Genomic DNA, 27,884 nt, shown 5'->3' with positions numbered 1-27,884 from the left:
TGTTATCAGTATTGGTGTTTCTGAGCTCTTTTCTAGGCTTTAGGGTATACTTGTGGATCTTGTTTTTTTTTGTAAAATTTCATCCTATTTCTAATGCCATATACTAAGATTTTAACAGTTATAGTAATGGGAAAGCAAGGAAAAATTCTTACCTCTGCAAGAGGATGCCAGTGGGCAATGGGTTTCCGAGGATATGAGAGCATTTCATTCCAATGGTCACGACCTAGACTTTCTGCATCGTTGCCTACTTGACATACTCCAATGACCTCATTGTGACCTACACTGTGAAAATGTTCCATAATATGCTTTTCATAAAATATTACCTTTAGAGTCGTACCATTTGCATATTTCATAGAGGCAGTAATCATGATTTTTTAGATATATATATATAGCATAATGTAATAAAGTATAAATTACAAGGGTTTGCTCTTTGAATTTTCCACAAATCAAAATAATTTAGTATATTATCCATGGTAGCAAACACTGTGTTTCTAGATGCATTTATTTTATTTTTGTATGAGAAATGTAAATTGTTGTTTGTTTTCTGTAACTAGTTACAAATACAAGTCAACTGAGCCAAATTTTATAAACTGAGGCATGTGTCTGAGGGGTTAGTGCAGTTGCTCATAAACAGAAAATCAGTGTCTGAACTGATTGTATGTTCAGTTATTTCTGTTCTGGTAAACACATGCAGCTTAGTTATGTTTGTTATGGATGCAAATCTGCATTTTAAAATTTAGAAAGGAAATTCTGCCTGACAGTGAGACATTTTAGTCTTCCACCTAACTCAGCATGAGAAAATATTTAATTTCCCTTCCATTGCGAGAAAAAGGATAACTTCATTCCTGGATGCAAAACTACTATACCAGACTTTGAGATAATGTTATTTTACAGCTACAGGTATCTCACCGGTCGTAATCCATCACAGCTATCGACAAGTTAATTTGGTCAATGTTTTCTGGAGGGACGTCAAAGACTATGGCTTCATTGTAAACGGGATTAAGGGTGTTCCTCTTGGTGGAAGTTTTTCTTTTCTTTAGTCGCCTTCCTTCACACATTAAAGAAACCTTCACGTAGGGATCTGTGTGAATCATAAGAACAACGCTGGTTTTTTTTTGTTGTTTTTTATGAAAACATAGATGGAAAGTAAAGGCAGTATTCTTGTGTGCAGTTTGCAGTCACTTGCATCTAGAATTTGAGCTTCTTTATTACCATGGAATGACTGGGAGACAATGGACATTGGAAAGCTTTACCTGTTGGAAATCCTATAATGAACAATTCAGCTTCAATAAGTTTTTCTTTGGGTACTGACTTCTGAAAGAGTATTAAATTACCCACTGAACTATGACTGTTTTATACATCAGCCTGTGTATCAGTGTATTTACAACAACGTAATTACTTTTACAAATTTATAGGTTAGACAGAAGATGACAGCATTGTACACAGTATTGATGTATGGTTAAATATAATTCCAAGTGTAAGAAATTGCAGTTTATGTTTCTGAAGAGAATTATAATTATGGATGCAGTGAAAAAGGAGAGGAGAGGAGAGGAGAGGAGAGGAGAGGAGAGGAGAGGAGAGGAGAGGAGAGGAGAGGAGAGGAGAGGAGAGGAGAGGAGAGGAGAGGAGAGGAGAGGAGAGGAGAGGAGAGGAGAGGAGAGGAGAGGAGAGGAGAGGAGAGGAGAGGAGAGGAGAGGAGAGGAGAGGAGAGGAGAGGAGAGGAGAGGAGAGGAGAGGAGAGGAGAGTCATTGTAGATCCTTTTTGGGAGTTCTAGTATGAAAAATGAATCTATGAGCTCTTATTTAATTTAGTTTTTCTTGTTTTCATTAGCCAATTTTGAAACTGTTGTTGAAAGGAGTTTGGGATGACTGTTTTGTCCATATGCCAGCAGCAGCAGAATTGGTTTGGTGTCTCTTGGAGACTGTCAAGGGTCAGCTTGCCTCTGTGCCACCATAATAATCTGTTGTATGATCCAGTCTCTAATATGAAATCAACTTCACCACCTCATCCTGTTTTGAATCATGGTTGCTTTAGAAGTAATAGTGTTGTTCTCTTATAGAGAGGAGATTGTTTTAAACTGTTAGTTAAACCAGAATAAACATTATTTATTTCTCAGAAATTCCTAAGGAGACTTAAGAGCTTGCAGTGTAAAAACGCTTCTTTTCAAATAACATTCTGGTAATTGACAATACTGGAGTTCTGTGGCTTGGGAGGGAAATGGTACACTAATCCACACTGAGCATTAAATAAATTCTTACCTGATGCTCCTGTGATATCCATTGCCTTTAAATTTCTTGCTTTTATTATTGTAATAGTTAGTCTACCAGCTGTTGGAAGGTAGCAGAGTGAAAACATCAGGTCACCAAGATCCACATTATCCTGTTCCAAGGAAACAGAAAAAATATGAAGCAGTAATAACAGTTTTCCCTAGACATAATCCGTAGGACATAAAGGTAAATTATACCTTTGAGAATCTACATTTCTGTAAGCAGAAGCTGAATTTTCATTCTCAAATGCAGCTGGAAAAACAGAAACCCATATGCACACAAGATTCTAGTCACTACATTTGTTGCTAGACCTTCAAAGCTGTGAAGTGTAAATGTAGCTACAGTTTTCTTTACTCATTCTTGGAGCTGAGACACATTGATGTGATGAGGTGTACCATGAGGTACTGGAACATCTTTGCTCTGTTTCGTAGTGATTTGCATGTAATGTTGACAAGCTGCAGCAGATGTCTGTGCCTTCTCTTCTGCAGAATCACAGAATCACAGAACAGCCTGGGTTGGAAGGGACCTCAAGGATCATGAATCTCCAACCCCCTGCCACATGCAGGGCCACCAACCTCAACATTCAATACTAGACCAGGCTGCCCAGGGCCCCATCCAACCTGGCCTTGAACACCTCCAGAGACAGGGCATCCACAGCCTCTCTGGGCAGCTGTTTCAGCACCTCACCACTCTCTCTGTAAAGAATTTCCCCCTGACATCCAACCCAAATCTCCCCTCCCTCAAATTAAAACCATTTCCCCTTGTCTGCCCTTATCAACCCTTTCAAAGAGTTGATTCCCCTCCTGTTTGTGGGCTCCCTTTAGGCACTGAAAGGCTGCAGTGAGGTCACCCCACAGCCTTCTTTTCTCCAGGCTGAACAAACCCAGCTCCCTCAGCCTGTCCTCATAGGGGAGGTGCTCCAGTCCCCTGCTCATCTTTGTGGCTCTCCTCTGGACCCTCTCCAACAGCTCCCAGTCTTTCCTGCGCTGGGGGCTCCAGACCTGGACGCAGTACTGCAGATGGGGCCTCACAAGAGCAGAGTAGAGGGGGACAATCACCTCCCTGTCCCTGCTGGCCACCCCTCTTCTGATGGAGCCCAGGATACCATTTGCCTTCCAAGCCCCAAGAGCACACTGCTGGCTCATGTTAAGCTTTTCATCCATCAGGACCCCCAGGTCCTTCTCCGCAGGGCTGCTCTCAAGCACCGCTCCTTCCAGTCTGTATGGATGCCTGCGATTCCTCCGGCCCAAGTGCAAAACTCTGCACTTTGCCGTGTTGAACCTCATCAGGTTCCCCCAGGCCCACCTTTCCAGCCTCTTGAGGTCCCTCTGAATGGCATCCCTTCCTTCCACCGTGCCAACCGCACCACTCAGCTTGGTGTTGTCAGCAAATTGCTGAGGGTGCACTCAAAGGATGCCTGCAGTGAGGTTCAGAGGAAATTGCTTGGGCAGGACAAAGTTTTCTGCAAATCTCAATTTTTTGTGAACTCAGTTGTTTATTATTTATTAGGCCAAACTCTTATGAAAAAATACAGTGGATAAAGGATTGTATCAAAGGATTTCTGAGATTTTATATGCAATTTTTTCACTGAGAAGTGAACTGGTACCTTCATAGACCTACTGCCTGCAATCCAATATTTCACTTTTCAGTAAGAAGTTTTCCTTCAAATATATGTTCTAGATTGTATAGGGAAGAGCAATAAAGCTCTTGTGGAACATGTCTATCTTGCCTACATAGCTGTGTGGAACAGCTTTTCTCCTTTCTCAGGGCAGCTGCTCCTGTGTCATTGTGAGCATGTCTTCTGAACTGCACTCAGTATGGGGAAAGCAGCACCTACGGCACAGCTTCTGATTTACATGCCAGCCTCCCTAGAGCTTCTTGGAGAGGGGAAGGTAATGGCCCATGTGTGATTTGTACAGTTTGCCTCAGGTTTTTTACATCCATTAGGGAGTCTGTCATTTGGTATGTGGAAAACAGTTCCAGAATATCAAGTGTCAGGGAGAGATGACAACATAACATCAGCAGTCATTCCTTGGCACAAAATAACAGTAAACCAGGTTCTGAAGACAACTGCTTGTTATGATTAAGTGGCATGAGAGTGAATGAATTACTGTAACCATCCAACGTAATTTTATCAATATTTTGAAACGCTGCCTTTTGTTTCAAAATCACTAGTGACATGCTTTGCTTCTACTGGCAAATGCCCAAAGGATGGTTAGAAATAGTTTCCTGAATGGCAACTTACCTGAGAATAAAATAGCAAAGGTTTATTCACCTCTCTTTTTGAAATAGTTGTACTTCAGAATGCCTGGTATTTGTTGGACTTAATCAGATACTGAGTCTAGAGGCAAGCACTTGGGAATAGGGAGGCCTGGGCTGCAGTCCTTGCTATAATAAATAAATCTCAACAGGAAATAAAAAAGCTTCAGAAAAAGTTAATGAGAAAGGACATCACAGCGAGAAGCTTCTTGTCTAAACTAGAAGACATGGGGTATGAATGGAGTTCTCCCACATATATACCCCATTGAGTAATTTGTTAGTGGGAAGAGGATGACAGATTGCTTCCGACAAGTGTTTTCTGAGAACAAGTGGAAGAAGCATCCCACTGAGCACAGCACGTTGCGAAAAGACAGTTGCTATAATTCTTAATTTTTTTTTTAATCAATTTCACCTCAGATGAACTTTCTGATCCACTGAAAATATTTGCTTTCTGAATTGATTTTCCTGTAAAACTCAGTCTTGTAGTGAAGTTTCATAGAATGTAGCTGGATGGAAAAAATGATGTTTTTAAATGTATCTGCATAGATTTTGCACCCTTATCCTGGCACTCTTAAACACTCCTCCCTTTCTTGAATTTGACTGGAGCCTGACACAGGAAATGACTGTCAGAAGTGGGATTACTCTTCTACCTTGACTGCTTCACTTATTTCATGAGGCTACTGCTATGTTCTCCCCTATTTAACTAGATATCAGATACTCAGTGTTTTCTGAATAAGGATTGAGCACAGCATTTTGTTTTGAGAAAAGATCGATGCATCTGTAGATAAGAGTCTTTATCAGCTGTGTTTGTGCCAACTCCTATGTCACACATACATGTGCACTTAACCCCCCACCCAACGCACTCCAAATGAAGGATGGTAGAGGGCATAACAGGTAAGTGAAAATACTTTGAAAGAACTCCTAACAAATGTTTGTCTCTGAGCTGCTGCACAGACCAGTGCCCAGAGCCTATGTGCACACAATTCTGAGTTAGTAGGGAGATATGCAAGACAAAGAATGGTGGTCACTATCAGAGAAAAAGGTACATCAGAAGGGATTTCAGAAAATATGTGCATTCAGTCAGAAATAGCTCCTTTCCTTCTGCTGTTATTGGAGAGAGCTGCTGTCAAAGAAGGAAAATGCTGATAATAAGGACATTTTGTCAGTAATAACTAGTTTTTAACCCTGGCTGAACTTTCTCAACTGTCATCCCTTTCATTCTAAAGACCAGTGTTTTGTGGTGGCTGTAAAGCTGATAAAGGCCATGACAGTATCAGGATAGCTGATGTGACTCATCCTGTTTAGTGTCTTGCTGGATCGTGCTTGGAAGCAGACCTGCTGCAGCACTGTTTTGCTGACTTGCTTTGTGGCAAGTATCAAAGTGCTGTTTGAAAAGATGACGTTCGGTCCTACAAGCTAAAGTGATATCAGAAATCTGGGAGAAGTTCCTCTTGACTGACACCTCTGCTTAACAGTAGGAAAATTTTAGAGGGGGTAGTTTTTCTTCCCATTGTGAGAAAGAAAAAAATCCATAATTTAAGTGTAGTTCCTCAGCTCCAAGGTGCTAAGATTCCTAGCTGTGGAATACTATCTTCAACTGCTAAGTATGCAACTCGAGGGAACAGAATTTCAGAAGCCGCAGAAATTAATTCTGAGCAATGAGGGGAATTTGTCACTGGCAGATTTTGAGAATGGCTATTTTCCAGTATTCGGCCACAGCTCTTAGAAGAAGATAGCACTGTGAAATCATTCCATTTTTCTTCATCATAAAACCAACCCTATAAGGCACCTTGTTGTTTTAACTGTGTGTTGGAATATTTAGATATTGTCAAACATGGCAGGGTCATTCTTTACGCAGCTCCAGTGCTCCACTTGGTAACCAGCTAAAAAATTTGTATTATTAAAATCATTTTCAGTGGCTTTTCCTGAAAGATTTATTGCCCCTGCCTTTCAAAGACAACTCTTCAAGTATTTCCCCCTGTAAATTTAACATATCATGTCTTTTAAAATGCTGAATTCTAGTGCTCACATTAATAGCTTGTGTGACTATTATCAGAAGCTATTTACAGTTTTAAAAATGGTTTTCAGCAAATAGCCCGAAGGATAAGTCACTGCTTAGTAATGTGTCAGCAGCTCCATGATGGTGCTTAGGTTGTGCGTAAGTCAGCCTGACAAACAGGAGGATGTGTAATCTTAAAGGGAACTTGGTAATGGACCCCTTTAGGGCTTCACGTCTGATTCCTTTGAGGCAGCAATAGGAAACTCAGGCTGTATCACACCTTCTCAGTGGAACCTGATAGTTACCTGTTAGGGAGTTTCTGACAAATGGGAATTACGTTTGGCATCAGACTGCTCTTGTGGACTGATTCCTTTTCTTAAATACGTTGGGTGCAGAGAACAGGTGTGTAAAATCATTCTAAACAAGCGGCAAGAGATGGAAGGTAAAGAACAAATCATAGGTCATAAGTTCTCCCTTTGTCTCCAGTCTGGGTAAAAACATGCTATTGCTGAGTTATACAATCATAACTTTCATGCCCATGTCTCCAGAAAACTATTTGATTTCTGTAGCAAACAAGCTGTAGCAGGCTTGCTATCACATAGTGCCCGTGTCACTCTAAACTATATGCCTCAGTTATGAAGGTTCCTCAGTTCCTCATGTCTGTCTGTCTGTCTGTCTGTCTATCTATCTATCTACCTATCTATCTATCTATCTATTTATCTATCTATCTATCTACCTACCTATCTATCTATCTATCTATCTGTTCTATTTCCGGTACATTACAAAAATAAAGTGATGCTAATGATGGGTAGTGAGGTGCTCAGATATAGTTTTATCCATCTGATCAGCTTCACCATTAAGAGGAGCACTCAGAGGGAGCAATACCCTTGATGACATCTTTTAAAGGTGCTACTTGCTGAAACAGGTTTTCAAGACACTCACAATTTTAGAGGTTTTACAGATTTTTTGCTCTGTCAGAAAACTGTGATGTCACAAACTACTTCCATTAGCAGTTTTGCATGTCACTGGAAACGAGGAATAAAATGGACATGTTGTTAAATGAGATTCTATCATTTGTGGACTAATTACCAGTATTACGTTTCTTTTTCTTAGTTTCTTTTCTTAGTTTTTTTTTTCTACTCCTAGTGAAGGAATATCAGTCCAAATTTAATTAAAAAAAAAAAAAATCCAGTTATTTCATAATCTTCACTGGAATTACTGAAATTATTCTTCTGTACTGCAAGATAATTTTTATTGTATATTATTCTTCATTAATATCTTTTAAGAATGAATTATCTGCTGGATAAGTAGCACAGCGAGCTGTAGGCAATTCAGGAAGCTCCTGGAAGCATTGAGGATAACTACTTGAGTCAAGTAATAGATGATCCCACCAGGGGAGATGCAATACCGGACCTGTTGCTCACAGTGCAAATGAACTCATTGGTGACACCAGGATTGGGAGCTCCCTGGTCTGTATTGACCATGCCATGGTGAAAGTCAAAGAGTTTTGCTTAGCATCTTGGCAACTTCTAATCTTTGGATTAGTGTCATTGGGTTTTCTTCCATTTCACAAAGAAAACAAGATAAAAGTTATGCTGTAAGCAATCCTATGTCATCACATCACAGCCAGACAAAGATTTTTCTTTTTCCTCTCCTGAATCCATCATCCTTGTGTCATGATTGTTTTTCTTTAGGACAGACCACTGTATAAGGAGAATCCTTCAGACATGACTTTGTCTTATGTTAGTCAGTCAGAATATCTTAGAATGTGGGTAACAGGAGTCAAAGGGTATGAATGAAAAAGACATTTGAAGCATAATACCAAATGTGGCAACCTACAAACACTGACAGTGTGCCATATACTGAAGTGAAATATTCTGGAAGAAATGGAGAAGTAAATCTGTCCACAGCACCTCACTTGTAAACTCACGTCTTACAGGCTACGACAAATCCAGTTAATGTATCTGAGGAGGCCATATGCATAACTTGGTCTTGCCACAGTATCCTTAGTAAGTCAAGGACAGAGGCCTTTTTCTGCAGGTGTTGTACTTCTCTTTCTGAAGACTCTACATCTCCACTGTCATAATTTATATGCTGTAAATAGAATGGCAGGGATTAACTGAAATTGCCTTTCTGATCGGTTAGCTGCATGTTGTCTTCAGTTATCTGAACGTATTTGCAGAATGTTCTTACTGAGTCACTGAAGACTATTGCTAAATTATTCTCTATTAAGATCCTTACTTTAAAAAGCTTCCATTTGATAAGCTTCAGACTCACAATTATTTTTAAACTCATATCCTATAGCTTTTACTGGCTTTGAATTCTTTACGTAAATTTTATATTTAGTAAACCAAAAACTAAATTACTTTGCTGAATATAGGCTCAGGAGTGACTTTAATGAATTATCCTATAGCTATTGAGATAATGTCTTAATTTGTTCCAAAGTAAATTGATAAACGGCCTGAACTGAGCTGATTAAAATTAGTAGACGTGGCTGGAAGAGCTGGAATAGCTGTCCTCTTCATGTGTGTGTTGCTGTGTCAGAAATTGATGTCAGAAGTTAAAAAAAGTAATTTTTAGCTTCCTTGTTAGTTATAGCTTTCTACAAAATACAAAGTACTCTATGAATTCAGCAACACAAAAAGTCTGCCTTCCCTTTCTCTGCCTTTTCTCTTCCAGAAATTATGTGCATCTTGTATCATTTTGACAGGGGAGGGAATGTGTCTGTTTGGTAGGGAAGGATATGGGAACACTTCAGAGCTAGAGAAGATTGTTTTATCTTTCTGATCTAATAGTTAAAAATGAAAATGTCATAGCCTGTAAGATGTGAGTTTACAGGTGAGGTGCTGTGGGCACATTCACTTCTCCATTTCTTCCAGTATATTCCGTTTCAGTACATGCCACACTATCAGTGTTTATGGGTTGCCACATTTGGTATTATGCTTCAAAAATCTTTTGAAATTGAAGCTCCTTGAAAGTGAGTTTGATTATTTCATGCTGCTGAAGTATAGCATAGAGTCAACTCAAACTTTTCTCTCTGAAGAGAAAGCAGCAATGCCTTAGAAATGTTGATAAGCTTTGGAACAGCCATGAAATACAAATTGTTCTATATTGGAATAGTTGTTTGGAGACCAACTATTTTCTTGAAAGGAAAGCTAGAGGGAACTTCAGACGGGAGATGGTAGAGTTTTGATGTTAAGCTGCTGTGGTTCAAACCCAGAGGGCAATTCAGCACAATGCATCTGCTCTCTCACTCCCCAGGTGGGATGGAGAGAGAACTGGGAAGATAAAAGTGTGAGAACTCACGGGCTGAGATAGACAGTTTGACAGGTAAAGCAAAAGTCACACATCCAAACAGAGTGAAAGAAGGAATTCATCACTGCTTCTCATAGACATGCAGGTGTTCAGCCACATCCCGGAAACCAGGGCTCACCATGCATTTGACAAATGTCATTGTTGCAAAAGACATCCCCTTTCTCCCTCATTCCCTCAGCTTTTATTGTTGGTAATGACATCATATGGTACGGGACATCCCTTGTGCCATTTTGGGTCATCTGTCCTGGTTCTGTCCCCAGCTCCTTTGTTTGTGTGCCAGCACACTGCTGGCAAGGCAGTGTGAGAAGCTGACAAGTCCTTGACTTAGTGTAAGCACTGCTCAGCAATGACACTGGTGTGTTATCACCATTATTCTCATAAAAAAGTCTATACAAGAGCATTATATGAACCGCTATAAAACAAAAATAGAAACAAAACAAACAAACAAAAAAAAAAACAACAAAAAGCACAACTTAACTCTATCCCAGCCAAAACCATGATACTGGTAAAGACTGTAAAAAAATGGACAGGTAGGTTGGGCAGACAGAGAGGAGATGCCTTACAGAGGGTGGTTTCACAAAACAGTCTAACAGCACAATCTGAAAGAATGGATGGTACTTTATCAATGTGAGAACCAAAGCTTTTAATAAACATCTGTCATTATATGCCATGTCAAAACCCATCATTTTTCAACAGACTTTGGATTTGACCTCAATTGTAGGTGGAATACTGAGACTGAAAAAAAAACATAGTAAGCAGAGGTTACTGTCCTTGTAGTGTAGTATAGTTATTACATTATGCAAGCTAATCAGGGAGGGCCAGCCTTCCTGTTACATAAACTGTAGATGAAAATCACGCAAGTGGAAAGAGATGAGAAAATAAACCCCCATGGTTTCAAGGCTAAATCCTGGCCATTTGTAAGGAAGAGGAGAAGGCTAAATTACATGTTAGAAGTTCACTGTCTCTAGGCAGGCATGAACTTGAAGAAAATGAAGCAGAAAATCCATCCTCACACATAAAATTATTTCTGCCGTGAGTTATTTGACAGTTACCTCTTGCTTCCATTCTGACATAAGTTGAAAGCAGTGTTTAATTTTCTCAATATCCTACTAATAATGAAGATCTCAAATGCAGTCAAGAAAAATTGGAAGGGAGGAAATGGGTTTTAAAAATAAATTAACTAAGCAAAATATTTTAATCCAAAATGTCTTGCCTGTTAATATTGGTTTTTAGTGTGTTAAAATTAAAATGACAATTTAAACTAAATTTCTATGCAAATTAATGTAATAGCCTTTCATTCTACCTTGAGTTACAGAGGCTGTGTGTGAACTTACAGCTCCACTAAAACATCAAAAAATGCTCTAAGTTTATTCAATTATCTGTTCACTTACAAGGACTGAAAGCAAGCAGTATGGCAAGGATGTGCGGGCACTTGCTCAATAGACCATTTTCTCCCCAGCAACGGCATAGGAAGGCCTCCTGTCCCTGCAGTACTGTAATCCCCCACTGCTCCTGGTGCCTCAGCCCCCAGGGAGCCGCCAACCTGCCTGTGCCCTGCTGTAGTCTTAATTAAGTCTTGCAGAGCAGCCGTTCCGTAGGAAAAAGCTAATATAGACATGCTGTTAAAACGAGTTGAAATTAAAGCTATAGGCCCTAACTAACAGCTCCTCACTTTTCCTTAGTGCTGAATGTCATTCTCAGTACTGGCACCTTTGTGCTGCCTAAAGCAGACGTCTTCTGTCATGAATTCTAATCTGACCATCCTGAGGAGGAGACAAACTATGTGGGTAGTGTTGAAAAAAGGAGAGTCACAGTATCAGGGAAAAATCCATGTCCTTTTTAGTCTGTATAAGCACCTATAGTGTTTTGAGGATGTATCCATTATGCTTACATTGGGTGCTCTCTACTGACTTTCTTTCTGCTCAGTCTTAGCGCAGATTGTATTCAAAGTTGGTAATAAAGACAGTTCATTTTTATAAATCTGAATCTATTTTTACAAGTCATTTAATTTTTGAACAAATTGAAATGAAAAAGAGAACGGTCCAAAAATGTGATGTACTTGAAAACTAGAAAGAAAATATCAACTTTTATGTTGCAGTAGCACATCATTCCTGCCATTCCACAGTTTGAGGTGCTTACATTTTTTAATCAGATGTCTTTTGTTGGGTGTAGGCATCTGCTGAGTGAATCCATCAGTAGGAAGATCCATTCAGTAGGGAAGATATGTGGGTCTGCTATATATTCTGTCTATATGCCCTGGAAAGCCAGGAGAGGCTCATTTTGCTCAGGGCTCTTGTGTAATGAATCCGAGAGCCAGAGCAGCATGTGTTCATTATTAATTGTAGACAGACAGTGAAGAAGCTCTTTGCCCCCAGATTTTGCCTAGTGGAGCATAGTGCCATTTCACAGGCTACTACAATAGCTATTACTTAACAGTGCATGGCCATTGATCTAAATTCATCTAATCATTTTAAAATTATTGTGATATCTAGAAATAAAATCCAAATTCAATAAAACCTCTGGTATATACTTTCTATTTCTCTCTCTGATCTTTTCTGTTTTCTCATCCCCTTAAAAAGCAATAAGAGAAGTAATAACTCGGCTAATAAGGTATACATAAGGCAGAATTTTCAGAGCTTTTATAGATGAAAGGTATTTATTCGTTCCAGTAAGTAACTCTCATGGCTTTCCTTATTGTTTTAAAATCAAGCATTGAAGTTCCTCCACAGGTTTTGTTGTTTTAAGGCAATTCTTTTCTATTGTGCTGTGTCAAGTGTTACACTCCATACCCACATCAGGAACTGCTCTGTTTTAAAACAAAGTTTGTCCAGAACTTCCTGATATTTAAATCCTGTTACTTCTGAAATTTACTTGATCACTATTAAATGTTGGCTGGTGATCTGTCATCTGTATGCACCAGTCCCAGAAAATGCTGCAGAAGAATTGTGATAAAGGATTCTTAAGGCCTAAAAATGTGTCTGAGAACATTTCACATAACCTGCCATTAGACTGAAAGCACAACTGAACGTAACATGCATTTAACTAGTAACACTCCTCTGTGAAATTACCCACTGTTAACAATAGTAAAGCAATTTTCACAGAAGTTTCATTTACTTCAAGTGATTTCTTTAAATGGGTAATGTAGAAAAGAAAATCACTACAAATTTCAAAGTGAAGAAGCCAAGGTAAAGAGACTATTTCACTAATAGCAATTTTCTGTTAATGGATTGGGCGGAAAGTTGTGTGGTCACACTGCTTTGGTTGTCCTAGCATTGGTATTCATCGTAACTGCACACGAGATAGGAGATGACTGCAGTCATGGATGCAAAGGTTAATCCTACAAAACACATTTATTAAACCTGTCAAAATAACTAAATATATAAATCTTCACTACTGCAAGTTGTCTCATTTGATGCTTTAGAGCCCTTCTGATTATGAAATACAAAAAGGAATTAAAATAATGGAGTAGGGAAGAAAAAGAGTGACAACAAAATTAACGATAATAAGAAACTATTATTTCAGAAGTACAGAAAACAGGACGGCTTTCATCCTTTATTTATCAAACTGTGCCACAGGAAAAAAAGTCCCATTTGAATCAGAAGAGTATTTGAGGTTTTAGTTCTTTTTTCAGAGTGAGGGAGAACCATGGCAGAGAAGGCAAGCTGTTCTTCCTCCCAGAGATGCTGTTGACAGTTTTACAACAGACTGCTATGTAAAATTTGCCAACCACAAGATGTGCCAATATGCTGTTGGTATAAAACCCCCTCAGAGCAAACCTCCCTGACTGACCCGAACTGATGCCGTGATAATGCCTGAACTGATGTGACGATAAACAACGAGGGGTTGCTTTAACCACTCCTCTTAGGAAATGCCAGAGATGTTACTGTTCCTCAGTCTTTGTTGCTGCCCAAAAGGTCATACAAATTCAGTGACCTTCTTTTCTTCTGAGGTGGTTCTGCTCTATTGCCTTTCTGACACTAAGCTTCCCAAATGTGAAGAAGGAGAATTTACGCTGTTGCTGTGTACCATTCACCTGCCTTGCAAATAAGTAGAATATTTTAGCCTTGGAGCTCGTAAGCAGCTTACCAGTCTAGCACTGTAGCTTCTTAGAAGCTGTACAGAAAAAGAGCTGTACAGTAGAACTTAGGACTGTCAAGGAAGCTAAAGGAAGGGGAAGGATAAAACACAGATCTATTTTAGAAAATGCAGACTCTGAATTCAAATGTATTCATTTAGGCATTGAGAGGCCAAAAGCACGAACAGGTGACTGTGCAGTGTGATAGCAGTTCTTTTTATGAAGTACTTATTCTCTAGATGTGCTCATGCCTCATTATATTTAGACAACATACACTGCTAGCAATTCTAGGACTTTAAGTGAGCGTGTTTTCTCTCTTAAAGAATGCGTGAAAGGTAGTGTAAGATACAAGATAAAAAGAGTACTGAAGATATATAAGAGCACTAAATATATATAGACGTGCTTTAATGCTAAAAGCTCATTAAAGTGAGTCAATAGAACTTCCTTTTACTTGCATGCTCCACATTTAAAATGTACAGAGAAAAAAAAAGGGATATTTTCTCTGATTTGTTTTACTCTGTTCGTATGTCCATTTGTCTGACATGGGTTAGGTTGAGGTGCCCAGACTTTTACATAGCTCTGTTTATAACAAGAAGACCCAGTGTTATTTTTGCATACTCCTATATAGGAAGGAAGAATTGGTTGCATTTTTGGTATCTGAGTGACTTGGTCTCTTGCTCAAATTTTCTCTTTAGTTGCTTATAATTTAAATAATCGCAGAATCACAAAACAGTTGAGGTCAGAAGGGACCTCTGAAGGTCATCTAACCCAACCCCCCTGCTCAAGAGGAAACACCCACAACAGATTGCTTAGGACTATGAATCATCGCCATATTCAAAATATAGCGTGAGGGGTGTTGCTGACCAACTGTTCAGTTGGGAAATTAAACAATCTGATAGTTTAGAAATGATGAAATTGCCTTGTCCTAAATGATGAGTTCACTTTAGAACTCTTTGTTACTTTGATCAATGATGTTTGACTATATATTTGGACACCTTAAAAGGGCCTGCCTTCAATGTTCTGAAAGTGTGATTTTGAAAGAACTTAGTGTATTTATCTCTGTGCATCACTGCTTGTAACTTCTGGAGTAAGACTGAATGGAAGGATTGTCCGTGGTGTGTGCACATATGTCTGTGTGTGCTTCTTTAGCACTGTAGTTTCCTGAAATAAAAAAATCATGAGAAGAACAAGAGTGACAGGATGGAGGTGAGGAGAGTGAGCATCTATGGCTTCATCTACTTATCTGTTTCTAAATGAAGGTATTTTTGTGGGAAAAAAAAAAAGGAAGTATTTTAGTTAGAGATTGCATGAGAATCTTTTCATGTGTTGTTTTATGGTAAAAATGTTGTGTTGGGTAAATTGTTGCTTATGACTTTCCCAAGAATGCTGATATTAAGTAAACTGAAGAATTTAGAAAAGGAGCTGGCAAATAGGAAACATTTCTGAGCTGCTGAAAACAAATCCTGAAGAAAAATAATCTGTTCTGCTTTTGTTCTATTAAAGCTGCTGCCTACCAGTCAAAAGTTGATGATGTGGATGTATCAGGTTATTCCTGATACAGGGATGTATGGGAACTGCTGAATCACGGCCCGAACCTCTGACCACCTGAATCAGCCCTGGGATCACAGGTGAAGACAATTCCCCTGCGCTACTGGAAGGGGGGGAGCCTGGCTGCACCGCTCCTAGACCCCATTTAAGAACTGACTACCACTGGGGAAGGATGTCTTTTGGAGATTGCTCCTCTTGCAGTCTTCTCAGTGAGCCCAGGACAAAGGTAAGCATTCCATCCATTCTTCTTTAGCGTGATAACCTGTTTAGCCTAACTTTCCTGTATATTTCTTAATTATAGCATCTGTATGTTCACTGATTACACAAGGGATTGCTATCTGATTTCTCCAGATTTGATCACTGATTGATACACATTTTAGTTAGCCATCTAAAAAAGGAGGAGGAGGATGTAGGGATTTCTTTGTTGACCAGGACACTGTCATGTATTTATTTTAAAGACAGGAAAAAAATGCCTTGTTCTGCTGTTCTAAGTGAAATTTTTGAGGTACGTCTTAGGAGGCTTATTTACATTATTCAGTGTAGACTTGTATGCTGTTTAAAAGGTACCATTTTCTAACTAAGAGGGTATCCATGAAATCTGAGATACAGTGGGAATATTTTCCCTGAATTCAGAAGAATTGGGATCTCATCCTGAGTGCCACTCATTTTTTACCCATGTAAAATGGTGCATTCCTGACTGACTGAAGCTTATTGTTAGGTAAGCATTTATTGTAAGATTCTGTGCCCAATGAGGTAATGATATGAAGTTTTCAAAATGATTCCTTTCTTCCTGATGCTCATAAACAACACCTTAAAGGGCTTGGAGACAAAGTCTGCTGTTGTCTTCCTATTCTTCTTGTATAGATATATATATAATTTTTTTTTCCTATCCCACATATGTTTTTACTGTTGAATGTTGTTCAGGAGAGTTATTGTAAGTGGATCAAATGATTGATTAAGCCACAGCTGGTTTTTAAAAAATATTTCTAAAAACTAAGCATGCTTTTAAAATAAAACAGGTGAAGAGCTCTATGAACCTTGAAAACAAATGTACGAATTAGTGAAAAAATGATTATTTTGCTTTTCCATATTAACTTTCATAGTGTTTGGGTAGTATTTCCTAGTTTAACAGAAAATAATAGATATTGCGTGTATTGCTAATCACCTGGTCACTGCTCCTTTTAAAATGTTTTGACTGCAAGAAATGAACAGAAGATGTGTGCTAGGAGTGGTGGGCTCTAGGTTCTTGTGCTGTGGCTATTAGCAATTGGTTGTCTGACAAGCAAGCTTACGTTTTATGATGTTGTGATAATCTGTTGTTTTTAAGGTGCCAGATTTGGCCCAAGAACATGAGTGGGCAATTTATCCCAATAGTTCCCATAATCAACTGTGAAAACCTCCAACTGTCAGGCTTTTTTTTCTACTTCGCTGCTCATCACAAGCAAGATGCCGTCACTAGTCAGAAATCTTCCAGATGGTACGTGCAGCTTTTTGGGGTCTGCCTGATGAGAGTAGTAAATGATTAAGCACTCACGAAGGTAAGCATCAGCTTGTGACTACTGCTCTCTTGAATAATAGAGCAAGATGTGTTATCAAGCCAACAAAGTGCCAGAAAAAATGTAGGTATGTGAATCTCAAACACCACTTTACCTCAAATATCATTTGAGCCTGCCACTTTACCACACTACACCATGTGAAATATTCCCAATGCTCTGCAAAGGGCCGTGGGAAGACTCAGGCACCACAAATGACTGCACACATCATTAACTCACCTGAGGAGTTCCAGGGGTTTTGGTGGGACTAAGGGCAGAAGGTCGTGTATCCCTAAGCTTTGCATCCTCCAATTTACCTTCATGTTTGTGAGGACCAGGGAAGGATTCTGAGGCTTGGGAGTGTCATTTGATCTTATCCAGGCAAGCATAAAGTGGTGTAGCCAGTGAACTGTTGAGTTTCTTCTGGAAATGCTATGCTTCATAAGTTGCTCCTTTCTGAATAATCAGAGAAATGTATGTGCATGGTGAAGAATTAAATATTAACTTTTTAAAAATCTCTGCTGTAAATAGGCAGTGTCTCTGGAGCTGGTATATCCAGGCTATAAAGCTTCTGGTTAGGACATGGGATATCAGTTTTGCCATTTTTTTTCTTTAGCTCTGCTTCCAGAAATGTAGCTCATGGGGGAGAGGGAGGAAGATGCCTTTGTGTCCATCTTATCTGTTCTAACAAAGTGAAAGAATTGAAGAGCATAGCTGTCCACCTTTGCAGTGACCTCAGAGAGGTTCTCTACAGAGTGGGTCTGTAGGAGCAGCCCTAGAGCTCTGAAAGGCTGATGACCAAAGAGGTAAAAGCTGTCATGTGCATACATGAGGCCTTTCAGGAACAGTCAGACTGAAACAATGATGGTATTATCCTTGCAGACAGCACAATCAAATCTTAGCAAAATATATTGTTTTAAAATTTCTGCTCTCCTTTATGTCAGGCCAGTTGTTAAATATTTCATTTTTTTCATACTGTTGGATCAGCTGTTGAAAGCCTCCTAGGTGAGTGGTACCTGACCAAAAGTCTTTAACACGTGGTTGGGAACATGCACACATAATCTGTAGCTTGTTCCTCTCCTGATGTCAATCTATCTCTCTTACATTTGTTATTAATTACACTGCCTATTTAAGTAATAGTACAGGGCTATTTTTTTTTTTATTTTTTTTTATTTTTTTTTTTCCAGGATTCCTGACAAAGGCTTCATCTGAGTGTTTCACAGAATCACAGAAACACCAAGGTTGGAAAAAACCTACAAGATCATCCACCTATCACTAATAGTTCTCACTAAACCACGTCCCCAGCACAAAATCCAAACATTCCTTGAATACCTCCAGGGTCAATGACTCCCACTTCCCTGGGCACCCATTCCAGTGTCTGATCATTCTTTCAGAAAAGTGGTATTTCCTAACGTCCAGCCTAAATCTCCCCTGCTGCAGCTTGAAGCCATTCCCTCTGGTCCTATCACCAGTTGCACGAGAGAAGAGGACGACCCCCAGCTCACTACAACCTCCCTTCAGGAAGTTATAGAGAGCAATGAGGTCTCCCCTGAGCCTCCTCTTCTCCAGGCTGAACATTCCCAGCTCCTTCAGCCTCTCCTCATAAGCCCTGTGTTCCAGACCCCTCACCAGCTTCGTTGCCCTCCTTTGAACACGTTCCAGGGCCTCGATGTCTTTCTTGCAGTGAGGGGCCCAAAACTGGACACAGCACTTGAGGTGGCCTCACCAGAGCTGAGTACAGGGGATGATCACTTCCCTGTTCTTGCTGGCAATGCTGTTTCTGATGCAAGCCAGGATGCCATTGGCTTTCTTGGCCACCTGGCTGAGAGTGTTCCTGTCCAAGCCAATGGCTTCGAACTTCTCCAGGAGAATACTGTGGGAGACAGTGCCAAAGGCTTTGCTGAAGTCTAGGTAGACCACATCAACTGCCTTTCCCTTGTCATTAGCTCCTAGAAGGAGATCAGGTTGGTCAAGCAGGAATCCTTTGTGAACCATGCTGGCTAGGCCTGATCCCCCAGTTGTCCTGTATGTGCCATGTGATCTCCCTCAACACAATCTGCTCTATTTCTGAATTCCTGATGTAAACATATATTAGTGCATAATGTACATAGATATATTCCTATATAAATATATACATAAGGAACGGTGTTTTTCTATTAAAAACTGGAGAAAATTGACTGTACAGGCAAAAAATGTAAAATTGAAGCATGATACCTGGTGGGGAAAGATACCTGATAGGTCTTGTGGAGTTTAAAGGCTAAAAATGGCTTGAGGCTTTCTACATAAGCACAGTATGTGCAGTTCAGAAGGAAGAATATTTTCAAGTTTGGCTCCAAATATTGAAACTAAATTTAGAGTGGGATTTTTCAGAAATCCTGGTGGATTTATAAACTACTTAAATGCTATCCATAACCTCTGATAGAAAGAAAGAAAGACAAAGTAAGATTCCCTGAGCTGGTCAATAATTAAATGTATGTTTGAAGGGTTTTTTCCTCTGCCTGGCTAAATACACATTTAAGTTGAAAGTTACATTATCTTGTATAACAAAAGGCTGTGGTTCAGTCCAATCTCAAATTATGTGCAGGATGGCTGCAGCATAGGTCACCTTAATACAGCTGGTTTATAGGCAGTGATGTGCGAGTGCTCTTTGCTCACCTTGAAGAAATGCTGCCTATGAATTGTAAAATACTAGAGCACTCTTCTTGTTTGCTGATTCCACTAACAAAATTGCATGGTATAATTGAAGGACGGGATTGGTTGATTGGGATCACGTTTTCCCTTTGCTTTATACACAAGATATATGCCATCATGAGCTGCTTCACTGAGGGCTATCTTGGAGTATTGTTTAGACAGTGATGTCTGGATGCAAGAATTGGCAGAGGGGGGCTGAGAAGAAAAAGGGATGTATACTACAGGGATGGTTATGCACTCTTGCTGTTATCTAGAGGAACAGAAATTGAGAATTGTGTCTAACCTTTTTTAGTATGTGGCTAATATGGAGGAGAGCATTCTTCACATTGCTACTGTGGTCAGCACATCCAGTGTTGTGGGGTGGGAGAAAAATCAGTGTGGATACCAGGATTTTCTTTTCTTAAGGCATTTTGATTTATTTCAATTTTGAAGCAGAATATCCATAACTTGATTTGAAAAGTTTCGCTTTGGAAAAAAACCCACCATCATCCCTTGTTCCTATTGCCCCTTTCAAAATACTTGAACATATTGTAGTAGGAGGCCATTCCAAATGAGAAATTAAAACACCTTATTTTGGAATCTCGGTCTTCCCAGAGTACTGAGTTTAAAATTATTTTTTCTCTAAAATCATTTCATTGAAAAGGCCTTATTTCTACTTATTTACTCGTTTGATAGATAAGCCTTAATGTCCGCACTTTTCTCTGAATTAATTTTGTTTTAAGCTATTCTCAAAGCCCCAGTAAATATTATCTGAGGTTTCAGTGATATTGCAAGACTCATCCTGTTTCTGACCACATCTGTGGAGCTAAAAGGCTTCACTTGCACCAAATTATCACCATTACTGACTATGCAGCCAAGCTTGCAGTGCTTGTATCAGTAGCCACACTGGCTGTATTTCAGACCATTGCTCTTTGAAGCACTTGACTTTTTTTAAGACTTTAAATCACTCCTAAATTTTCTTGAGTCTAATTCTCAATTACCCAATTGCTCCAAAAAGGATTAGGCTTTACATTTTTCTGAAAACACTTCAATACTTTAACCCACGCAATTTTAAGTAAATGTACCTATCGTTCCTTTTGCTTTGTTGAGTGTTCCAATCACTTACATTTGTCATATCTGACAAATCTCCTGCAAAATGATCACCACTAAATGATGAAAGTAAAAAAAAGAAAAAACCAAAACAAAACAGTTTTGAAAAGGAACCCATTTAAATATAGATACTATAAAATATAAAAAACCAAGCACTGGCTAAAGCGGTGTTTTGATGTACTTCTGTAACTGCTGATGCTGAAAGCCTGCTGATTTTTAATTTTTTTTTTTTTTATTCTTACTGTGGTGGTCTTTAGAAGAACTAAACATCTGTGGTTTCTTAGCATCATTTCATAAAAAAGTATTCATGAAAACGAGAACTTCATTTTTTTTTAATGTAGATTTGATTAGGTAGAGATAAATACTTTCAAAAAAAAAAGAGAAAAAATCATTAAAGACTGATCTTTATGCCTTATGAGAACACGAATATTCACTTTCTGCTGTCTCTTCTGATTTTGATTTAGTGGGGTTTTGATTGTTTTAATACATGTAAAATGTAAGTGTGGTGAATCTTACTTTTCTTGTCTGCTGCCTTCATTTGCATAGCCAAGAAATAGCTGTTGCTGCTCCTTAAGCTTCTGGCATGCTCTCGTGTTGGCAAGATATATGGATTTGTGAATCTCTCTTCCAGTGGCACTTGCATTTGTATACCAAGTAAATAAGTACACTTCCACAACAGCAACTGATTATTTCCCTGGTGCCAAAGCCTACCTGATTTTAAGTAAATGGAATGCAAGATTAATGCTTGGATATGTCTTATGTATTATTAAAAAACAAAAACGCAATGTTTCTTGTTTGCTGTTACAGTTCTACTAAGTAGTTATAGCACTTAGAGTAACAGACCCACAGAATCGCCAAGGTTGGAAAAGATCTGAGATCATGCAGTCCAACCACCCATCTATCACCAGTATCTTCCCACTCATCTCAGTACAGCATCTAGATGTTCCTTGAATACCTCCAGTGTCAGTGACTCCACCACCTCCCTGTGCAGCCCATTCCAGCGCCTGATTGCTCTTTCAGAGAAGTTTTTTCTAACATCCTGAATCTCCCTTCTGTGCAACTTGAGGCCATTCCCTCTAGCCCTGTTGCCAGTTACACAGGAGATCAGAACTAATACTTTGGATTTGAGTTCATATCTAGAGCCAGAGATTTGGGTTGCTTCTCTTCCTTCAACTGTTGACTCTAAAATTTGTTAACTGTTGTCAGCATGCTAAATGCTTTCTTGAGATCTTGCTTAATGCCATCACTTCTTAAAATCCTACAACTTGCTAGAACTGGAATTTCAGAAATACTGGCTAAAACATCTCAACAAGTTAAACATTTATTAAAATCAGAGTAGGTGGACTTAGTTGACTTACTGCCAGCTGCAGTGACTGTTACATGTTGAAGATGAGCAGTACAGTAGGTGCCAGGAATCTGTGGAGTCTGAACAGTTTTATTTCAGCTATTCAGTAGTGCCATGTCCTCTGTGTCTGTATGTGCACATTAGGACAGTATTTACTTCTTTCAAAGAAGATGATTTATTTTCTTCGAGTTTGGGGATTGTAAGCATGAAGGATGATGAGCTGCACCTATGCATGCGCACATTAAATTGCTCACAGCCACTTAACAGGGGTTGTTTTGAGTGATGCAACTTTCGGGAAAGTATTTTTCAGTTTGTGAACAGAGTAGAATTTTGAACCACCAAAAATCCAGTATTCTTGGTCAGATTTCAAAATCGTACTCTTACTATGCTTTTCATGAACAACTGTCTCTCCCTCCTCCTCTCTTCTGCACAGACTGCTGTTGGCATTGACATCTCTGAAACAGGGAACTTGAAACTTCCTTCTGGTAATGTTATGATTCCAATTACATCTGTTACACAACATAAATGCCTAAAAATACCAATTCTCAAATTGTTTTTTCTTAGGCAAACTTGAGAACATCAGCAGTGAACAGTGAGTGCTTCTAGAATGCGAAGTTCAAATGCTTATACTATCCTACTTTTTAATTATCTCCTTTTCAAAGCCCTAGTGTGTGTATCAAGGTACCGTCTGAATTCTTTTTTTAAACTCAATGGTTTTATGTACTGCTTTTCTTTAAAGGGGATAACATTATCCGAGGCACTGTTGTGTTCTTAACCACTATATTCAATAAAAAACTCAATGACTCTTAAAAATTAACTTTCTTCCTTTGCACCTTTTAGCATATGCTGGCTCTTCCTGGATGTTAGAGCAAACAACTTTATGTACGTTTTTATAGCTTTGAGCTCTCCATAACCCTCCTTCAGATTCTCATTTAGCCATCCATGTTCTCTATAGCCTGTGATGATACTTCTTAGATTCCACAGGTATTGCCAAGCTTTTCTTTCTGTAATTTTTCTTGTATATTTTTCTTCTATATTTTTACCATCCTTTAATACTTAAAAATTGTTTGCTTTCAAATGCAATTTTGTTTCTTTTTTTGCTGTATTTTTTTCTCCTAGACTACTGTTCTTTGCAGGAAAAGAACAAACTGCTGTTTGAATCTGTCCAACTGCCTTCAGCTTTATCAGTTTCAATTCACTTTCTACCTTCAGAAGAGGAGAGTAGAGCTAAAATTCTCAAGAGAACTGCAAGCTGAAGAAAAAGTGGTACTAGTAAACTATGACTTACAAAATACTAGGTGTGTAATCACTGTGAAGTCTTGCTGTAAGGACCTTTTGAGAACAGAATGCTATAGGAAAAACTCATGAAAACAGTTTAGGATGTTCAACCAGCAGATGAGATGAGACTCCAGTGCCAATGGGGTGTTACGAATAGAAGTTTTTGTGAAGGTGTTTGTTTTTATCACAGTAAATATTCAGTAAAAAAATGTTTTCATTCTAATATTCCTGATCAATATATGTTTGACAGCAGAAAAGACTGTACTAGTGTCAAAAAACTATATGGATTGTAATATCAGTTAGAAATTTGCCTCCTAAAATGAGTAGTCATTTCAGAAAACATTGTCCTAGTTAAGAATTAAAGTCTTCATTATTCATTCTTACTTTCATTCCTTCCTCGCTCCAAGTGGAGGCTAATTTTAAATATTCCTTTTTCTAAAAAGATGACCTGCTTAGAAAGTGATACAGGCCAGGCACTTTGAGAATCCAAACAAACAGTGTGAATGAGAGCTAGATTTTTAATTCATAGAAATTCTTCTCAGTGCCCTATAGCTGCCTGGTGATGTTCAAAGATATATCTATATATCTATATACACACATTTGTAAATAAATCAGGATTAAAAAGGAGCGAAGGCTATGATAGACTGAGGGGCTCACAGAGCTTGGATTAGATTAATAAATTATCATTCTTACACAACAACAGCATTGCTTTCTATCTTCAATAATGCGTAACAGATATCTAGGGTCAGATGCATTTGTAACTGTAAGGCTCAAAGGCTTGAAACAAAGATGTATCTCAGCCTTTGTGTTTAGTACCAAAACAGAATAAAAATACTGCTTTTATTAAAAAAAAAAAAAAGAGTAAATGAAATTAATTCCATAAAATACACCTGCATTTATATAGCCTTTTCTCACTGACAAAGGATCTGAAAGTGATTTCCTTATAGTCATATAAAATTACGAACTCTATTTCTGATTATTTCTGCTTAAACGCGTCTTTTAATCACCAGAACTCCAGGCTACTTTGTGTTAACTATGCCCTATTCCAATCTCCAGCCTTACAAATTATGAACTACATTTGTTGCCTCCCTACTGTGCTGGCTGAATCCTACTCAAAAGAGTAATCTCCCCAAATTCAGAGGAGCTGCTCACGTAACTCTTCAGCAGCACATTAAAATACTGTAGAGCTTGCACCTACGCATCTGAGACGATCCACGTCAGTTATCCTGCCTCTATGGCTTCTTCCTGTAAATTCAGGAGACCATAATGCCACCCTACCAGAAGAATATTTACTCGTTTGGCATCTGCAACCTAGCAGGAAAATTAAACAACTCACTAAGAGGGATGCCTCCCTGAAAGAGGGAGGTCTGTCTCAGGAGCGTGTGTCAGTCCTCATGCTTTGTGAAGAGCATCTTGTTTTCTTTCCTTGATGAGCCAGAGAACAGCGTAATCTGCCTGGTAGCTGTATGAAAAGCTTATCTAGTTCATTTTGTATTCATCTGAAGTTGATCCGCTTAATTATTTCTTCCATTAAACAGCCCAGTGCTGCATTTTCCTGTTGGAATAAGCGTCTGTATTACAGGAGGAAGATTTTATGCTCAGAGGAGCTGGGATTAGAAGAACAATCACTCTGCTATCAGAGATTTGTGTTTGGAGGCCGATTGCTTTGGAGCACATAGGAAAATTTCTGCGTTGATGCGCATCTGTGTTGTGACATAATTTCAAGCTCTGGCATGGCAGCAGATATTCTAGTCCACAGAATGAGAACTGCTGGTTTGGGATAAAGCAGACATGTAGCGCTATTAAAAATCACAAGGAAGCACACGGCAAAGTAGGCCAAGGTAACTGCTTATAGCTGACTTCATGGGCTGTGGTGTGCAGCGCTCTCTTGAAACAGAGCATTTGGGGGCAGAGGAGGGATTGATGCATTCTTTTCTGTTACTGCAGCGAATTCCATTAGACCATAATAAAACGGAGAATAAGGGAAAGGAAAGGCTTTGAGATCTCTGGCTCTCCAATGTACCGAGATACAAGCACTCTTCACAAGTATGGCAAACTTGTCACGGGTAGTTGTGCGGAGCTTCCCTCTCTCCAGTGCTACCTTGGTTTTTCTCTCCTGCGCTCTACTCTCCATTCATCTGCACCTCGTGAAATTGCCTGGCATTTGTCTGCTTTGCAGTTATGACCATCTGAAACAAGGCACTCACAGATTAAATGACTGAGAACTCGCTAGAGTTGATGCAGTTTCTGTTTGCAACCACAAACTGCCCAGTGGTGCTCAGAACTTTGCTCAATGTTACTTCAAAAATGCACGAGTCCTGCCCAGTACTGCTTTGGAGCACAGCCACGTCAGTATTTACTTTAGCAGCTTCGCTGAGCAGCCAGTTGGATTCAGCTTCTGCTGTCAGTCTGGAGATATCCTAGCTGCACAGACAAGGAAATGTGCTGAAAGCTGGTTTCTTATGTGACGCTCGGAAGGTTTCCCATCATTTTTACTTGGCTATAACCTTTGACACTTTGGAAATATTAATTAGCAAGCTGAGTTCTCCATACTTTTTTTTTCCAAGACTGTTATCTCAAAATTCAGATCAGCCAAAATTGGATCGTGTCTCCTTGTGCGACTCGGTTGCTTCAGAAAGTTCTCTGTTAACTGAAAACCCAGTGACAAGTCAGCTTATGTGTTTTGTTTGGATAAATACGTTTATGCTTCCTGTGAGAATTCATATTAGTAGGCACTAATAAATGCTTCCTGGTTCAGGCCTGAAGCCTTTAATTTCAGACACTACAGAGAACCTGAGTACATGCTGTACTCCACCCATTTTGGAGGAAAATGAGTAAAAAACCAAATGACATAAAACTTATCTTTTGTACACTTAAAGCACTGACTTTGAGCACCTCATCTCATGGCAACTCCACTGTGAAGGCACATTCAAGGTCCAGGTGATTATAAACTGCAAACACTGAACTTGGTTGTGACACTCAATGCTGTTGAAAGCCAGGTTTCATTTGGGGTGTCTGTGACTTGCTTTGTCAGATTCTTACTTTTCCTTTTTCATTGGAGAGCGGTAAGCTTCCATAGCAAAGTCAGGCTCAGCCTTCTCTACCACCAATGTTCATGCCCCTGCCTGCTATCCTCAGGAGAGTGAGCAGCTAATGCTGCTGCTGAAGTTCCCTCCTAGAGTGAAGAGGTTTATGTGGTGGGTGCACAGCACACCCCATATAAAGATAGGCAATGCTGAGTAAGAAAACTGTAAGTATGCTTAAAACAAGAGCAATATCTAATTTCAAAAAGACATCGCAAAGAACAACAACAAAATAATTTAATCCTCTCAATCTGTAATATGCCAGCAGACCACAGAGATGCGAGGTGAGAGTCTCTGTTCAGGACTGTAACTCCGTCAGGACATACTGAACTGTTAAACAGTGTCTTACCGTCAGTTATATATAGGCTTAAATGCTTTCCTGAAGTGAAGTCTAAGAAACATACACCTTGATCTTACTAGTTGTAATGTTGGGTTTGTTTGGCTCTCAATCATGCTCTCCATTTGAGTATGATTTGATCTTTCAAAAGATCAACTGAAATTTGATCAAATTTCAAATCAATTTTCAAATGAAATATTTGCTGACCCTTGGCATCAGCAGCTTTCCCTTTGTGGATTTCTGTAGTGCATCATTCTTGCTGAAAGTCTGTTCTCCATAGGGTCTGCATTATTAATTTCTATTTGCTTTACTAAGAGGCTGGCTCATGCATTAAGAATGCTTTTTTTTCCAGGAGTAAAATTTGTGGTCTTGTACCTAATCCCAAGTGGGATTCCTTCATTGAACTTCAAGATGTAATACAGACATATTTCACAAGTTTCCCTTTTCCCTACATAAGAAATCTGTGCCAATCAAGGACTTAATCCAATCAATTACATTTTTTTCTTCTATGGAATGTGTACTGAGGTGTGGCTGTAATTTATTTTTTTCTGTCTCTTGAGTTTTGTAAGTCGCTTCTGTTTTGGACAGTATTGTCTGAACTCAGCTTGCCTGGATTATAGATGAGCTGTTATCTGACTTTATATGAAAGCACCCTTTTAAAGCACTAAAGAATGCTACATGAGAAAATCTAAATCTGTAGTTCTGATAAGTATACTGTAATTTGTGGGGAAATAATGGAAAACAAAGAAAAACAAGCAAAGTAAGAAAAGCAGTGTTTCCTCAGTAAATTTTAGATTGAGTGAGACTTAGAGGAAGGCTTTCTATTATTCCATGACTTTTCTATCCTATTAGAAGAGAAATATAAGGCATTCTTTTAATACAGCCAAAGAATGAGAAATGAAGACTGAAATTGTACTGTCAGCTTCTGTGGATTAAGGTCAAATCTCAAGAAAAATAGAGAACAGAGTATCTTCATTCATAAACTGATAAGTGAATTTTAGTTACAATCAAGTAATGGAAATAAAATAAGAAAACAAGAATTTAAATTAAAAAAAAAAAAAAAAG

At 38.9% G+C, this 27,884-nt stretch overlaps 1 protein-coding gene and 1 long non-coding RNA gene across 7 annotated transcripts in view; one reads left to right on the top strand and one right to left on the bottom strand.

The window, feature by feature from the left end:
* The window catches only part of LOC125694995 (uncharacterized), a 120,781-nt gene extending 92,898 nt beyond the window's left edge, over nt 1-27,883 (top strand). Inside the window, exons 5-6 of one of the 2 annotated variants that reach the window (XR_007377772.1) lie at nt 15,420-15,690; nt 16,792-27,883. This is a non-coding gene — a long non-coding RNA (uncharacterized LOC125694995). Of the gene's footprint in view, nt 1-15,419 lie in introns of both variants that reach the window. The other variant, XR_007377771.1, reaches the window with a different exon arrangement.
* The window catches only part of SYT9 (synaptotagmin 9), a 69,277-nt gene that overhangs the window by 6,324 nt on the left and 35,069 nt on the right, over nt 1-27,884 (bottom strand). For 4 of the 5 annotated variants that reach the window (XM_048948945.1, XM_048948947.1, XM_048948948.1 and 1 more), the window contains exons 4-6: nt 2,260-2,380; nt 910-1,081; nt 153-282 (exon numbers count right to left, since the gene is read on the bottom strand). In XM_048948945.1, coding sequence (XP_048804902.1) covers nt 153-282; nt 910-1,081; nt 2,260-2,380 — 423 coding nt within the window. Of the gene's footprint in view, nt 1-152; nt 283-909; nt 1,082-2,259; nt 2,381-27,884 lie in introns of those variants that run through there. The other variant, XM_048948949.1, reaches the window with a different exon arrangement.

This window comes from Lagopus muta, chromosome 6 (assembly GCF_023343835.1).
Source record: "Lagopus muta isolate bLagMut1 chromosome 6, bLagMut1 primary, whole genome shotgun sequence".
In the NCBI taxonomy this organism is placed as follows: domain Eukaryota; kingdom Metazoa; phylum Chordata; class Aves; order Galliformes; family Phasianidae; genus Lagopus; species Lagopus muta.
The sequence above is the reverse complement of the archived record's forward strand: the minus strand, read 5'-3'. Positions and strand labels throughout refer to the sequence as shown.